The sequence below is a fragment of the Chroicocephalus ridibundus genome, chromosome 3 (assembly GCF_963924245.1).
Source record: "Chroicocephalus ridibundus chromosome 3, bChrRid1.1, whole genome shotgun sequence".
Lineage (NCBI taxonomy): Eukaryota > Metazoa > Chordata > Aves > Charadriiformes > Laridae > Chroicocephalus > Chroicocephalus ridibundus.
Genome location: NC_086286.1, coordinates 108,390,039 through 108,407,842, shown reverse-complemented (window position 1 = coordinate 108,407,842; position 17,804 = coordinate 108,390,039). Strand labels below are relative to the sequence as shown.

At 40.8% G+C, this 17,804-nt stretch overlaps 1 protein-coding gene across 1 annotated transcript in view; it reads right to left on the bottom strand.

Moving 5' to 3' along the window:
* TPO (thyroid peroxidase) overlaps positions 1-17,804 on the bottom strand; it is a 55,440-nt gene that overhangs the window by 23,810 nt on the left and 13,826 nt on the right. The window contains 3 exon segments of the mRNA XM_063331137.1: positions 3,303-3,818; positions 10,196-10,402; positions 13,053-13,182. Of these exon segments, the coding sequence (XP_063187207.1) occupies positions 3,303-3,818; positions 10,196-10,402; positions 13,053-13,182 (853 nt within the window).

The following is a 17,804-nucleotide window of genomic DNA, read 5'->3' as shown; positions in this document are numbered from 1 at the left end:
TGAGCCGTAGGCAAATCTCATTATTCTGTGATACTGGTAGAGATAATGAGTAGCCCAGATTCATGCAGCGTATTGCCTTGCACAAAGTATTTTCTTTCAGGCCATACTGTTAGTGGATGTAAATCAGAAGTGTATGAACGCACAGAGGCCTACTTTTGGATTTGCACTTTTCTTCTAACAAGTATTAACAACCATTCTGACTTGTCAGTGCCATTATTTTAATGCCAACAGCACATTTAAAGCAGAGGAGCTGACATGGTTAATATATCCATATATAAATACATATATATATAATGTATACATATATAAAAGCCAAATTTTTCAAAAGGACTGGTTAAAGTATGTTACTTTTCTGAAGTTATCTGACTTTAAGCGCAAATAACAACATGCCAACCATGCAGGCTGTTTCTTAAAGGAAACGTTCTGAGTACTCTGCTAACTGAAAATTGCAGCAGAAGAAAGGAAAAGTGTTTTATCAGGATAATGAAATTTTCCTCCCTCCTTACCCAAATCGTCTTCAAAAAAGTCTCTTTTCCATACTAAAAAAATCTGTTTATAAGAATCAAAAAGTGTATGAAAGTTCCCTAGCCTTCAGATTATTCTGGTCCTGATATTGCTCATCCAGTGTTATGGATTATAAGAGACGGGATGAATCACTGTGTCTTACGTTATCTGATAAAGGTGAATCTCCGCAAATGCAAAGGCCCCGCTGAGGCTCACAGGAGCAATGTCAGACAGAGTAACCTGAGCGACCAAACCATTGAAAACTGATATGCAGGATCGTCTGTTCCCCAAGGCTGCCAGAGAGAGTGGCCAGACCCCCAGCCCAGGTGTGCAACCCACCAAAATGAGCCAAAGAAAGAAAGCGTGCCCCGGACGCCATGCGAGCTACAGGGGAGGTTGCCTCAGGGGTAGGAGTCATTTGTGGGGTGCAGGGAGAAGAGGACTTGGGGGAACCATGTAAGAAACTAATTTGAGATGTTTTAAGGGGATTGTGGGAATCTGAAACACTATGGGGTACTCAGGGAAAGGACTAAAGGTGGGGAAGTGGGGGGGTGTGAAAGGCTGGGACTTTAAAATAATTGTCTCAAAGTTTGCTTAAGATTCTGCAAAATGATGGCAGGATTGTGGGCAGATAAGAAGCTTTCTTGTATCTATTAAGCACCTTCTGCAGACTATCCTCCTGCTTGCCAGTCACCACTCAAGACTGCCATCAGCTGAAGAGGGTGTGTTGCCCCCGCAGCTGGAAAGGGTGCAGGCCTTTGGCTATCAGAGTGGCCAGACCCTGCCTACCCTGGGGCCCACCTGAGCCTGTGCCATTAACTCCAAAATTGCTGAAGCACAATAACTATGATGAGCCAAGAGCTGCCCAAGCAGTAAGGAGGCAGGAAAAGCTTATATAGTAACCATGTAAAATGACAATTAGCTGGGCAAAGGCCACCATCACGCTGATTGCTCAAGCTACGGACCGACCTGGGCTACCTGGACTATAACTGGCGCGGCGACTCACCACAATTTGGGAATTGGGACTGAGACCCCCACCACCATCAGCCACGGATCAACCAGATGCTGCTGAACTTCCAGAGGACCGCCGAGACGTCATTGTGCCTGTGGTGGTGACTATACTCTTGCTATGCTCTGTAATACTGCTTCTCTTTTCTGCCTTTCCTCTACTTCTGCCTTTACTCTATCGCTTGTCTCAGTGACTATTGCTGGGGAATAACAATAAACCTGCAGTGAGCAGCATCTGACCTCGTTAGTGTCTTAATCTCACACTTAGAATCGTTGTGAACCTCTCCCGGGCCCAATGTAGTCGGACCGGGACATAACAGAGGGGTCAAGGTGGACTGGGAAAAGCATGGGGAAATAGAGAGAAAGGCGACGAAGGGCACCCTAGGAGTGTAAAGAGTTAGCTGATCAGCGTGCTCATCTGACTGAGCCCTGTGCTTGGTCTCTGCAGTTTAAGCTTTATTCTACTGAAATCCTATTACTCACTACCCCTTTGTGGCTGTACTCGCTACTCTGAGCGTGTGTGTGATCACCAGTGAGTTTCCAGCCAGACCAGAGGTGATGAGCAGCATAAGAAACTTGAGGACCCGCATAGAGAGTGAGTGGGACCCTGAGCCTCAGGGGCTTGTGGGTCCAGGCACCATGAGCTGGACCAGCTCTGGGGCCAGGCACTGTGCGGGCTGCCCAGGAGAGCCCCGTGTTGCCTCTCTGCGTACTTCACTAACAGGCTTCAATCCTGAGCAGCCGCAGCGAGCAGGGCTCAGGCCACCCTTGCTGTTCACATTTGTGTGAGTGCCAGCAAAGGCGACGCTTTTGGTGCGTGCTGGTTGGTGTGGCCTGCTCTGTGTGTATGTGCCCCCACATGCATGCCTACTGGACACAAGTACTTGGCCTTGTCCTGGCTGGACCTGAGGACAGGGAGCCACAACATCCTCCCACCTATCAGGCTGGCACCGGAGGAATCCGTCTGGGTCCTGATGACATCCCGATTTGGATGCCTCTAACAATATGGGCAAGCAGATTAGATTTTGTGCAAGGGAAATCCTGTTGAATGTCTCCATTTTGTTTCATTTATGATAGGGTCATGTGAAGGTCTGCAGGAGCAGAACCCATCCACATGGAAAACAAGAACTGTGAGGAAAAAAAATAAGTTAAAGCCTGTGTAGCTACTTCAGGGGCTGGGGCAGGGGGGAAGAAAAAGGTAAAATACTGAGTAGAAATAGATTTTCCCATTCTCAGGTCTAATCTTCTTAGGGACTCTTTTCTTTTGTGTTTCCCCATATTTATTTCTCCTGCTATCTCCTACCAAGAGCAGCCCTTGAAGTTTACGCAATAATGCATCATTGAGAACTTCACAGGCATTTTTACACAGGGAAGTTATTAATTTATATAATTCCTATGAGAAAGTAAGCATTTTGAACACTGTGTAAATACAGAGATACTGCTTTTTAATTGTTTCCTTTACCAAAAAAACCACAACAAACACTAAGAAATGCGTCTGAAAAGGTCTCTTCAACAGAAAGAAAAGACAGCAGAGAAGCCTGCAGAAAGACGAAGCCATGAAAATCAGAGCACTGAGGGGTTTGGACAAACTAAGGATAAGGACATTGCATTCAGGAAAGTGGAAAACAGAACAAACTTTGAACATGCCAAATTTGAAACGCAGAACTAGGTGTCAAAGAAAAGGTAACATCATCTCCAATGCCGCTGACAGAGACATATTTGAAGTTTTGTGATCTATTCTATTCTAAGTTATTAACCGCAATGTGTAGATAAGCAAATAAACAGCCAACCTGATGCAGAGCACCGACAATTTTTCGTGCTTCTTGGTAGACTGTCTCAGCGGTCCAGTGGCTGTTGATGTTTTTGAGGGCTCTGGCCAGGCGGTTGTGCTCTCTCAGCCACAGTGTGTGCATAGCTGCCAGAGACGTCACCTCGCTGGATCGGCTGTCCCCAGCCATAAAGCATTCAATCCTCTCACCGTCACTCGCATTCAAGTCCTGTGCACAAGGTGATGGGATCCGGTCTGTAAAAGGCAGGTATTCCCGATGGTTATCATAATATTTAACATTTACTCTAAGAAGGCCTTCTTTGCTTGTTAAATTCCTCAGTTTGTTTTCAATGGCAGGGGTGCTGCCATAGACGGTAGAAGCGTCAAGGAAAGAAGTTAAGCCATTGATCTGTTGTCTTGGATTTAACGCTGATAGATTTCCAAAGAGAATACCATGATCACCAGTGCCGCACGCAGGAGATGAGCGGTAGAAGGGTAGACAATCCATCCCTGCAGTTAATGTATCATTGGTGGTCACCTGCATAAAAAAGCCCAAAACGCATGTATTTTCTAAGATGAAGGTAACAGCTGTGGATGTTGAATTAAGGCTTGTGTAAATTCTTCCATCAGTTTTCAGTTGTTTAGATCTCGTCTACTGGAGTGACATATTCTAAACCTGTAGAAATTGTTTTCCTTTAGATTTAAGCAAAAAGGTGATTTAACCCTTTTTAAGCAACGACACAAATAAACCCCAAAATCTTTACTCTGTCATAAGAGCAAGCTACTGGTGTAACCCCTTTTGCATAGATCTACACCTAAATTAGCCTGGCTTCACAGTCAAAATTCATCATGAAATGTATCACAGTGAAGATGTGAACATCTGGTCAAATTATGTTCTACTGAAACAGCAGGTTTACACGCATACATAAAAACATAATGAAGAGTTTCAATGTCTGCAGCAGCATGCTGTAAAAGCTTTGTTTCGACATCTAATTTTAATCCAGTTTCCTAACTAAAAAAGGCATATGTAATTATTCACTCTGCTTTCTGCCAGTCCCCCACAATCCTTCCCCCACATTATTGTATGACGACAGCTGTCTTACAAGTGTTAAATTCTGACTATCTTTATATAAGCGAAGGCTGAATATAGCCTTTGATAAATGAAAGGCTTCCCAGTCACTTATCAGTTTGACCCACACACAGCCAAGAGACCAAGATCAAATGGTGATCCAGTACGTGTGTGGACAGGCAGCGTTCGTACAGTCTGAACCATCCTGTCACACAGTCAGCCTCTCCAAATACAGGTAAAGGGCATGGGGGAAACATGTGGGAATTGTTAGTTTGGCTCTTGAGATACAGGTAAGTGTCTTAGGGGAAAACAGAGCCCACACCAGACAGCTAAAAGTTTTGCCACAGGAGAGCACTGAAAATGGTACATGAATAACGTAACGGATGTGGGGAGGGCAGCAGAGACCTTGGAGGGGGATAGAAAGGAAGAGGGAAACAGGTTTTATTCACATTGTAGGATATCCAAAAGGAAAGCTCATAACGTCAATTCTGTTTCAAAGAACAGAGTTCATCACTAAACCAAAAACTGCCAGGTTTCAAAATAACTAAAATCTTTGCTGTCTAATGCACATCTGGCTTTACGAATTCTGTTCTTCCAAGAAGCACATTATTTCCAAATTCTAACAGTACTGCATTGTGCACCAACAACTAGCCATAGCAGCATGTCAGTTCCAAAGTTTAAAAAAGATTAACCTCAATTAAAAATGTCATAAAAATCATGGAGTCTGAATTTCAGGGAATATAATGTAGGGGTTTTCTTATCAATTCATCAACAGGAAATAGGCACAGATAACACTTACTAAAGCTGCTGAAATATCCCAGAAAAAAAAAATAATCTTCAAACAATGGACTAAGAGAAAATGAGTGTTTTGTACAGACACCTGAGCTAACCCTTTTTATTTGCGTTCTATCTCTTTGCTTTTCATTTTTGAAAACTATTGAGCAGAAAATAGTGAATACTGCAGGTGTTATATAAAATGTTGTAAATTCTTCTTCATACTTCTAATAATACACAGACCAGTCTGTGAAGATAAAATAGGGGTAAAAGTAGCAGGGCAACTCTGGAAAGGAATTCAAGAGCTTCATATAATAACATTGTTACCTCATTTAGTAAAGTAAAATATTCTTACTAGTGAGAACTCATGGCAGTAGGAGTTGATACCGATAAAGCGTTTAAGAAAGGGTTTCATGTGGTTTTCATGTTTTGTTTGGTAAAGAAATTCTACCAATATTTCTTTATTAGTTAGGTTTTAGCAAATCAAAGAAGGTTATTTTTGAAGAAAGTATGTAATTTATTTTTCTTTCTTTCACTGATTACTGAAATCAGTAATTTGTCTGTCTTGGGTTTTCTGTTTAGTATTTGTCTCTATTATTAAGTTGCTTGCTATTAGTATGTGTTTTTTTTTCCCTTCAGCTGGTAACGTAAGTGAGAAGCTCACCTCGTACTAAAATACCTGAACTTGGCAGCCACAGCACTGTATGTGTTTGAGTTCCTTGTGCTTCTAGTTATCAGGAAAGCCTGGAAGAATTCAGGTATCACTGGGAAAAAAAAATGTATGAGCCACCTTTAAGTTGTTAAACAGCAAGGCTCACAACAAAACATAGCAACCGTGAATAAAGTTCATACTGAATAGTCTTTAGTTAACTGCCTCTGCAATTTCAATTCAAACCGTTCTGTGCCCCAGTGGAGAAAACCAGCACTAATGAACATTAAGGGGCTGGCAGAATTGCATAATGCAGTCCTTTCTCTATTCATGGAGTAAGTAGCATGCAGCCAGCAGCTGAATGTGCAAATGAGAGGTTCCTTATGTTATTAGCCAAATGACATAAAAAACAATCTAAGAGGGAAAAAAAAAAAGACACTTTTCTGCTGAAATGGGTACAGAATCACGATTTTCTCCACAGCTAATGAAGAATATCCGTATAAATTTCTTCTCTGCCCTTCATAATTCTAGAGGGAAAAAACTCACAACAAAACCCTCTCTGGACACAATAGTTTTCCTAGTATGGCTGCACATTGATTTCAACTGTTATTGTATATGCATGGTCAAACCTGCTTATGGTGAAATTCTTTTCTGTGTAGGAAAATGAAAGGCACTAATTGTTTCAGTGTACTACAATGCCTAAAGCATTACTTCAGTTAAAGAAAAGCCTTTCTTATTGTGAATTTGTTCTGTGGGAAATGACCTTGTAAAAGGATTGTTGCTGATGATTTGAAAGAAAACCTAGTTTATGGTCTATGAAAGTTTGGTCTATGAAAGTTTGCCCTATGAAAGTTTGCCAATAAGGAAAACACGAATGTTTACTGGTGGACATGAAACTCGGAGAAGAGTCAATGGCCCCATCTGACAGTGAGCTGCTGCCTCTGCAACACAGAAGAAAAAGGCAGGGACTCACTTCGCTGGTTGTTGAGCACAGATCGACAGATCCATTTGTAGCTTGAGACAGTAACCTGTCATGTTACGTGCCACCTTTTGCAAATCACCTCACTTTTCTGTGACTCTGCTTCTTTTCCAGCTTTTTGTTTCTGAACTTACTGTCTGAAAGTTTTCAGGATTGTGTTTTACTATGTGTATGTACCATGTCTAACTTATTGTCGGCAATGTAATTAATACTGAATAAAGTCAGTAGCTCTCCAATGAAAGGCTTTCTAATGCCTCATTATGTCTCAGCCCAAACCCGAAATAATCATCTAAGGAATGACAGGTTATCTCTGCATCCCTGTTCCATGTGTCAGGCTGCTGTAAAAGAATTATAAACTAAAGCTAGTGATCTTTTTCTTTTTTTTCTCCCCCCGCTCCCTCCCTGCCCCCGCCACTGTGGAATTTTGAAAATATAAAGAAAAAGGATGTTCAGGCTCTAACAGAAGCTACAGGCTCAATGTGAGAATCACTGGGTGAAATTCTATAGCCTTTATTATGAAGATGTCCAGAATAGAAAATCATAATTGTTCCTGCTCACCTATGACTCATTTACCTACGCTTGTTACTAATATTAATGCACTACCGCAGTTTTCAATCCTTCATTGAGTTGCACTGACTCAGAACCTTTCCCAGCCAGCTTCCCTAACCTGCACAGGCAGGAGCTCCCTTTCCCTGGTGAAACCCCCAGGGAGGGCACGTAGCTGTAAGCACGGTTGTCCTTTTCCTTGGGTGGGTTGTCCCTTGGGTGCCGATGTTCTAAGAATACAGCAAGAGTGCAAACTGCAGCTTCTATGTTTACATTGTTGAATAACATGCTATTGATTTCTCTGTCTTTGGAAACCAGCCACAGTTTCTTCATATACAAAATGAACATATAAAACCTAACTGTGGCTGTTTTCCAAGTACTATAGGTGGAGATTAGCTTTACTTAAGATTTCAGGAAGAAAATCAGATCTAGCAGAAAATAGCATTTTGTTTCAGTGTTCAAAAAATAATTCCTCTGGTCACGCTAATAACTAGAACCCTTGTTTTTTTAATACATGTCTATTTGCCTTTGACAAAAACAGTCACAAAATACTAGACATATAATAAAAGCAAAAGAACAACCATCTTTGTATCTGTCCCTCTTTAAGCTGTGAATAACAGAATAATAACACAATTCACAGGACTGTGATCATATAATGAATCCACGGGTTGGGAAACTTATCTAATACTTATGGGGTTGTGTCTGAATTCCATTATATATCCTCCTGCGTGGCCATTCTGAGTCTCAGATACCAACTCCCAAAGGTAGCCATGGGTATGCCTTGACACAGTTGCCCTGCTAGGCTATCCTGCTGAGCAGGAGCAGCTCCTAGGCTACATTCAGTGCTGAATTTAGTACCTGTACATGTAACTTGCCTTCAAGAACATCCTTACAACATGCTCCGTGATGAATGTTTTCACAGCTCCAAGATAGAAATCTGAAAAACATCCCTTGTTTAGAGCACTGAAGGATGCACTCATGTGTCTATGGCATGGTAGTCTGTGCAGCAGCTTCTTTGTCTCTGCACCATAATGCCGCTGACACATGAATAATGTTGTCCTTGAAGTCTTTTTTAGAAGTTCCCATTTTAAGCAGATGGGATTTCTAGGCTTGAACTAGTCAGGGGTCAGTGGTTAGACTTCTGTGGTCTCTGTGATCCACATTTGATTCAAGTTATGGGCAACAGTATGAGTCTGTTCTCAATGTAAAAATCTATTTAGTAATAAAAAATATGGGTGTTTTGCACTTAAAGATCAATATTAATTGCACTGTTTCAAAGAATATGTCAAAAACACAAAGCATAAGCTTTCGAAGACTTTTGTAGTTTTAAATCTACAGCAAACTGACTTTAAAAAAATGGGAGCCAATACACAGCCACATTGTGTCATCTGGTGGAGACACACTCCACCTCCTTCATCACATCATGCGAATCACTGCTGGGCGGGGACTGGACTTATGCCCTGGCCTCTCCTGGTAAGACTTTGGGAATAAGAATGTTTCTAAGGCTATTACTTAACAGCATAAACAGAATAAATAACTTCTTGCCCCACATAGAAATCTCAGAGAAATAGTAAACTAGAGATTTTTGTCAGAACTGTGGAAGAATCACTGTAATTAGGGCTGTTGTGGCTAAACCAGGTTACTCAGACACTCAAACACAGGATACTTCAAATGTATCCTGAGAGTGTGATTCTTTCGGAAGTCTGTGCTCTTTCTGAATGCTCTCAAGCTATGCTTCAAAACTTCTGAAAGTCCCTGTCTGCTGGGTGAGAGAGAATAAATTTACCTGCCTGTGGTAAAACTTCATGCAGCCATTAATTTCACTTAGTCTTCCCTGTGTTTTAGATTGTCCCACCAAATGGAAGACCTGATTCAGTTCCCATTACAGTTAGCAGAATATTTTCCTTTATGTTTAATGGTAGTGGAATGGGGCACTTAAGGAAAAAGGAGACTGTGGCATAGTTGTTAATTATGGTTTTTTGAGGGGAAAATAGTTTTCTGTTCTGATGGAACTTATTCCCCACATTTGCTTCAGTGCGTAGAAAGCCGGTGAGTAGTCGAGCTCCAACGCTAAGGAAAGTGATTTAGGTTGCTCTGGACAGAGACGAAGGCATCAGTCCAAGGACCATAATAAGCATGGGGCTCTCTTGCAGTATGAAGAGAAGGACAGGCGGAACTTTGAGAAACAAAAAAAGTGGTTTGACTTTGCTACTTAATTTTTTGAGTGAAAGAATGTCTCTACTTTTAAATTAATCAGGCAAGAATACAGGATCCTATTTTTATATCAATTTATGTTTCTTCTAACCCTCTAACAAGCTTTGAATTCATGTTTTCCATCCACTCAGAGCAAAGAGGTGATGTATGTAAGTATCAGCAACTCCCTGAAGATATTTTATACATACATTGAAAAGATAGCTCTCTTCAAAAGTTTGCATAAGCTGCTGGAAATATCTTTGCTTTCACTGAGTAAAGTTAAGATCCTTTCACTTTATCTGGCTGGCAATTTAAAAACAGAATTATTTATGACTATATCCCTGTTTTCCCTAACGGAACTCAAAACCTTGAAGCATGAGAACAATAACATTGAGGGGGACGACAACACATGACTAATAAGGTTTCTCTGCAACATAAACATGAGAGGCAGACATTTTTGATATTTGTACTAAGTACCTTAGCTATACTTTGTTATCTCTACAAAACAATTTAAATATCCACCTACTTCATTTAATAGTTGCAATGAGTTTCAATTTTTCTGTCACTGTCTGCTGTAATGTCTCTGTATGTTCTATGAATTTGCTTTATAATTATTTCAATGTATGTGTATCACTAATGTGTTTCACTTTACTCACCTGTTTAGAACGTAGAATTTCTCTTGAAGAAATTAATTTAGACTCTTACCTCTATTGGAAAACACGGATTTTGTTTTTCGCATGTCGTCTGGCACTCCATTCCAGTTAGGAAGGTGGTTCTGCTTGTGCTCTGGGGGGTGAACGCAATGTCATGGTCTATGTACTGTCCCCACACCATAATAATATCAGAATACAGGTTGTCTTCAGTAACAGCCTCATTAGATGCATGAATAATTTTTCTTGTCACTTCACGAACCTGGGAAGAGAACTAATTTACTTCGAGTGCCAAGTAGTATTTACTTCTCATAAAATGATGAAACACTAAAAAGCAGGGGGAACAGTGATAAAAGCTAACTTTTTTTTCTTAGAATCTGTTGTAGAGTACTTTTAATGGTTTGCTTAAAAAGAAAAACAAAACCACAACAAGAAAAAACCCAGCCTCTGACAGACTGGAGCTGAGATACTGCGTACACGCAAGCAGACTCAAAGATGTTTCAGCCAAGTTTTGCTATATATTTGCCAAATGAGCAGTGTATCTTTGATCTGCTCCTTTCCAGAGAATTTTGAAAACCACACATTTCTTTTAGACTGCCTAAAAGTTATCTTTCTATTTATTCTGTTTTCTGCTCCTGTAAGAAATGGATTCTCTTTTCTGGGCAACCTCAAATCACTGTGGATACTCTGGGCTGCTCTGTACATAAATGGAGCAGCTTATGCAGCCCAGGAGACAAGCTAGGTTGCAAATACATAGTCGCTGAAAGCTCTGCGTCATTTTCACAGGCAGGAAAAAGCCCAAACGTATTTCTGAGGCACTTTGGTGAAAGCTGCATAGAGATACAGATGCTCTGAGGGGGAACACACGGAGACATCTACGCTACATGTCCAGCCTATACTAACAACGAAGCAAAAGCATCGGAGCAAAATCAGCAGCCAGTTTGTGCTGATTAGGGTATTGTTATTCTTCACAGATTCCTCCCTCATGCTGCAAAATGTTCCCTCGCTTACAGCAGCTGCCTTAGAAGTCAAGAAATTGAAAGGGCAGCACATAAAATATGCCCAGAGTCTATAATAAATATAAGGGCCATATAATGAATGTATAAGGCAGGTGCAGTTAAATAGAATTGGTGAGGACAAGAGGCAACATGGGACTTGTTAGGAACATCAGGCTTTATGCTGAAATAGTCAAGAGCAGAGATACTTACTGCTCATCAGGAATACAAGTCCTTATATCAGTATTTTAATAGCTTTTGTGGCCACAAAGCACAAACTTTTTTTCTTGCAGTTAGTAAGATTTTCTTACCACTGTTAACTTGCACAGCTGCACCGTGTTCTGATATTGCTTTATAGTAACCCTCACACTTATCCCCCACCTTCACATTATCTGCACATTGCTTTTTGAAGGATATAGTTGGATAGCTAATAGTACAAAACAGACTGAATTATGTAAATGAGGAAAAATGTCTATGGCACCAGTTTTATCTTATCTTATTTCAAAATAAAGCAGAGAACCTTGCTGATGGTCAGATATGATCAGGTTTTGTGCAGTCGTGTAGTTTTATTTTAGTGTGTTTTACTTCATAAGCATGTACCCTAATGAATCTAGAAGAAGGCAGTTTGTACCATTTACTGGAAATTTACCTATGTAAATGTCAGGTTTTCATCTTTAAGCGCTAAATTGTACAGCTTAGAGACAATGTTATTTAATTAATAACATGAGTTGCAGGTGACATTAACACTAAATTCTCTTGCTCATCCTTATTAAACATATGGTGGTTAAAATAACAAGACTTTGAGTCCATTAAAAGTCAGGTTTCAAAGCAATGATGACAAACCAGAAATAGCAAATCCAGCCCAAATCATTGCACACTGCACCGGGGAATTTTTCACCCAGTCCTCTATGCAAATATTTTTTGTTCAAACTTCTCTCTGTAGCAGCTCTGCTGTTTTTTAAGTATATGAGCCGCTAAAATCTGTATATTCCAATGCCTTCTTAGCTTGATAAATCTAAAAAATGAAGTTATGATTTCACAGTAATACTTGTTCAGTTAAGGTATGCTAACCTAGGAGAAATGGTATACATGTGTACACACATGTGCATGGTAGCACATATATGTGCTTTATAATTATTTAGTTAACACCCAACCTTCTTTTCCCCCTCCTCCTTCCTTGAATAAAGGCACCATTATTGAAACAAAGAATCATAAAATCACTGGAAAGTCTAGGCTGGAAGGGAACTCTGGAGACCACATCGTGCAGTTTTCTATTAAAAGCAGGGATTAGATTATTCAGAGCCCCATCAAGCCAGGTCATGGGTATTTCCCATGAGGGATATTCCAGCAGCTGTCTCAGCAGCTATTCTGACATTTAATTGTTCTCTGTGTGTTATTTTCTTGTGTCAAGGCAAAATTTCCCCTGAAACAACTTGTGACCATTGCCTCTTGCTGTGTCTGTGTGCACCTTTGTGAAGACCACCTTCTTCTCCATAATGGCCTCTTCAGCATGGGAGGGCTGTGATTAGGTCCACCCTGCACCACCTCACCTCTAGCCTGAGCAATCATCACCCTGGTCTGCTGCCTGCCCTGCGCCTGGTGCAAGACAAGCCAGGCACGTGGCTGGCTCAAGCCCTACCTGCTCTCCACCGCGGTCCTTTTTGGCAGAGCTGCCTCCGCCCCTGGCACTCGGTGTCGCCCTGCCCTGTTCCTTGGGCTTACCCCAACCCAGGTGCAGGGAACCTCTCGCTATTTGGCTGACTGAAGTTATGCTTTAGCAAAGCTAGTGGCTCCTTAACTGAGCTCAACACCTTCTTTTGCTATTTGATTTACTGATTCAAATGGAAGTCTGTGGTGGCAGGTATGGTTATAGCCCAGTGAAAATGTTTCAAATGATCTTGTGGTGCACTTTCTAACCAAGGGTAGCTGGACTCCATTGTATCGGACAGTGGGATCCCATCCTCGAGGCTGGCTTAGTCCATCTTCATAGGCTGGTGGAAGCCACCTTGCCAAGGCAGTGTTGGATGCTCCCCATCTAGGATGTTCCCTGGAAAAAGAAAAAAACAAAACCCAAAAAACAACAATAGCAGCAAAACTAAAATAGCCCACACCTCTGTTTAAATCTGAATACAAAAATATCATAAGCCACAGGGCAATATTTATTGTAATAAGATGTTCATGTAGCAATCTTCAAAAAGGAGTCAAATATTGGTCTTCATGTACGCCGGCATCAGTTTAACTCAAAAGGAAATATTAAATTACTAATGAAATATTGCAATTTGACTTATGTTTATAATGTAAGCTTGACTTCTTTGAAATACATGCCCCAGTGGTGATTTCCTGATAGTGTACTCATTCACCATAAAGTCAGATATACCTTTGCTGGCATTTTTAAAAATATATTTGTTTAGAACAATAGCTAGGAAATCAAGATTTAAGAATATATAAAGTAGCCCTAAAATAAAGAAGAAGGAAGCTTAAAATAAAAATGGATACTAGTTATATAGAAGTAATCATTTAGCAAGAGCCAAGGAGAACGGACTGAGGAAAGGGGAATGATGGTTGAAGCTGCTGAATTCAGTGGCAATGCTCCCTCTGGTTGCATCTATACTAATTACTTGGGTAGAGCTTTGGGAGGGCCTATGCACAAGCCCAATCACTGGTTTACATTTAACTATGCTTTTACGTTGCTAACACTAACTGCTGTGTGTTTTTGGCTCACGCCAGCTGGCACTTCCCTGAATGACGCTTGGCTGGGCACACCTTGGCATTAGTACATGCCAATTTGCCAGCCTGCAGCCAGCCTGCTTGGAGGAGGGAAGGGGAGTAAAAACCACAGAAGTCTAAGAGTAAAAGGGTGGCAAGAGTCAGGTCACCCTTGATTTCAGGGCCAGGAAATGATTCCTGGTGATTTTTTTTTATGAGTATAGTCAGTGAGCCCTGGGCTTGACCCAGTTGATTTTCCTTCTATCACGAACATTTTTAATGCATTTTTCCTAAAAGAATATTTTAGTGTGGTTTTTTTTTTATTTTTCTGGTTGGATTTTTTCTATGGCCTGTTCAATATATTTCTTAATTGCCAAATATATAGAAATTAAAAAGAAGAAATACAATTTTTGCAATGTACCCAGTTAACCAAAATTGTAAAGTAAGCCACAAGGAACTAGAAATATTCCCAGACAGTTAGTAGAACTACACGGTGTTAAAGCATACATTTATATGTCTAGTGGGACACTAAAGAGGGAACAATTATTTTATTAATACTTCATTGATCTCCGGCACACTGAAGGGGCTTAATTTGCCAAGCTATATGGTACAGTAATACACTTAATTATCCACAATAATTCACACTTGAAGGTTGAAGTATGCTTTAATAAAGCATTCAAATTAGTTACAGTTGATTTGCCTTTATTGAAATTGCATAAAATACTGCACATAGTGTAGTGCTATTTCACTCAATTAAAAATAATGAAATGTTAATTCAACTGCTTAACCAGTGATTTTTCTCCTGATTGCTTTTATATTTTAGCAGATCACTGAAATGCTACTTTACTAAAACCCTTCTCACACGCCTTTTTATTATTACATTAAACATGTTAATGTTTTGGAATCTTGCTTGAGTTAAAAAGGTTTTTATGCAGGGCAGCTGAAATAATGAGATTTTGGTACCATATAGCTTTATAGAGTAGTCAAACTTGATTACTACACATTCTGTTTATGGGAAGTGGGACTTTCATTCACTTGTGAAATACTGCAATTGCACAATTTAAATTCTGTTTTGGCTCCCTTAGAAGGAACCTGGAGTTTTAAGATGCAGTTCACTATCCAGATTTATGTCTTTTGAATGTTTTTTTTTAATGACCTGCCTAGTTTCAAGTAGAAAGAGTGAATGAATGCCATATGGCAATTTAATAATTGGATTTTGTTATGTTTTACATCGCTCTGAGCTACTAAACTGAACACTTAGCTTGTATTGAAGTGAAGGAGCTATCTTAAAAGAAACATCTCTATTCCTTCTTATAGTCATTGGATTCAGACAGGACTGCTCCTTCTTCCCAGTACGTGAGCCATATTCATACCCCTCACTGAGAGTATTAGAGCTTCAGACTAAGCTATTCAGAATATTGAGAGCAGCCCTGCTGAGAAGGACTTGGGGGTACTGGTGGATGAAAAGCTGGACATGAGCTAACAATGGGCACTCGCAGCCCAGAAAGCCAACCGTATCCTGGGCTGCATCAAAAGAAGCGTGGCCAGCAGGTCGAGGGAGGGGATTCTGCTCTGGAGCCCTCGGCACAGGGAAGACATGGACCTGTTGGAGAGAGTCCAGAGGAGGGCCACAAAAATGAACAGAGGGATGGAACACCTCTCCTGTGAGGACAGGCTGAGAGAGCTGGGATAGTTCAGGAGAAGAGAAGGCTCCGGGGAGACCTTATAGCGGCCTTCCAGTACTTAAAGGGGGCCTACAGGAAAGATGGGGACAAACTTTTCAGCAGGGCCTGTTGCAATAGAACAAATGGTAATGGCTTTAAACTAAAAGAGAGAAGATTTAGACTAGATAGAAGGAAGACATTTTTTATAATGAGGGTGATGAAACACTGGAACAAGTTGCCCAGAAAGGTGGTAGGTGCACCATCCCTGTAAACATTCAAGGTCGGGTTGGTCAGGGTGTAAGGGATGGACTGTAAATTCCCTGACGAGGTGCAGAAGGCCCTCCAAGCCTTCAGTGGAATGCCTCAAACACTCGCAAGGAAATAAATAATGCAGGCCTGGCCTTCAAAGAACTGATAAGGCTGGCACTTCTGGCGCCTGAAAGTGTGGGAGAACTGTCTTGTGAAGACAGGGTAGTTCTGCCACTCATGTGGTGAGCTTGCTAGTTCTCAGGTCTCGAGGCCATTGTGGCCGATGAGTGACCTTTGATTCATTATCCGCGAAATGCTTATGAAAGCGCACACCCCTGCATATGCTAATAAAGATTATAGAGATCACGCTAAACATGTATGACTATGTCACTCATCTCTCCACCCAAATTATGCTACATGTCACCTGGGAGAAGGGAGAAACCTGAGACGAGGCTGTCCTTGGCAAGGGGGGTGGACCATGCTAATTCAGCAAACATAAGAGGGGAAAATAAGTGCCCCTAGGGGGAAAAAAGAAACAAAAGAAGAAGATAGTGCCTGGGAAGATTCTTCCCAAGAAAGAAGACTGTACCTGGGAAGATTTTTCCAAGAAAGAAGGAGATTATGCCTGGGAAGATTGCCTGAAAAAGATGCTGGAACCAGGACCAGTGATCTCTTTCTCTCTGTCTTTTTTCTCTGTCTTTTCCTTCTCTATCCCTCAGTTTCTCTTTTCTCTTAGAGTTGTTAAGTAATGACCTTAAGTACGACCTTAAGTACCGCTTGCCATAAGTTGTCCTATACCTGTGGTTAAGTAACACAATGCATACCTCACCACTTGCCACAATTTGTTATATACCTAACCAATTATCATGGACTTGTTAAGACCTATACTAACCATTTTGGGCAGCTAATAAATGTTTGTATATGGACCTTGAGATTTATCTCACCTTGGTCCACGCCATTGGGAATTTACGAATCTGAAGTCACTTACCCCCCCCCCCCTTTCCTGGGAGTGGGGCGTGACACAGGGCTCTGAGCAATCTGATATATTTGAAGACATCCCTGCTCATTGAAGGGGAGGTTGGAAGAGATGATCTTTAAATGTCCTTTCCAACCCAAACTATTCTATGATCCTAAGCAGGTCCTTACCTGATGAAATGATTAATGACACAGCAATGAAATAGAAATGCTGCAGATGAAATTCCTCCTTGCTGCCCAAATATTAGGCATAAAAATATAATCTGGTCATCTAAGCACTTGCCCATCAGGCCAGAGAGACAGACAACTCCTGGGTGCCATCATGTCATCCCACCCTGTTAGGAAAGCCAAAGCTTTAGCCTCGGAGTAGACGTATAACTACGTTGGAAAGATAATATTAGGTGAGGTTAACGGCACTGTGAGTTTCCATTCCTTTAGTGCCTGTAATTCTGTCACCTTTGAATCCCTCTCACTGCACTAAACGCTAAAGACTGCACTGATCAATGATAGTTATATGGGGATAAAAAATGGGGGGAAAAAATCTATTTGTGCTTGCCTTGTCTCCCTTATTCTTCATTTAAAAATAATGCCGTAAATTTATTTTGCTTATTATCCACACATATACGTTCAGGCAGAAAGAAAAGTAAAATCTCTTGGTATCTGTTACTAGGAAATGTGGTTAATGATACTGCTGGGAATGTCTGATGTCATGTTGATATTCTCTATATAAGGCCATGTTTATGTTGTTCTGTTACAGCTCTGTTCAAGAAAGTTCACACTAAACCAAACTATTCTCAGTGCTGTGGAATAAATACTTTATAATCTATCTGACTTGTCCCAAATATGTGAACTGATTAAGTAAAAAGTAAAGAAATCCCATGCTCACTTTTTAATAGATTTAAATAGAATTTTCTTATAGGTAAACAATGAATTCCACCGTGAATTTTGTTTTTAAATTTCACCTATGAAATGCAGCATTTACTGAACTACAGCACAGCTGCACATTCCTACCGGGTGACTAAAACTACAAATACAACATAGGTCCTGATATATTTTCTGCCTGAAAGTCGCAGCT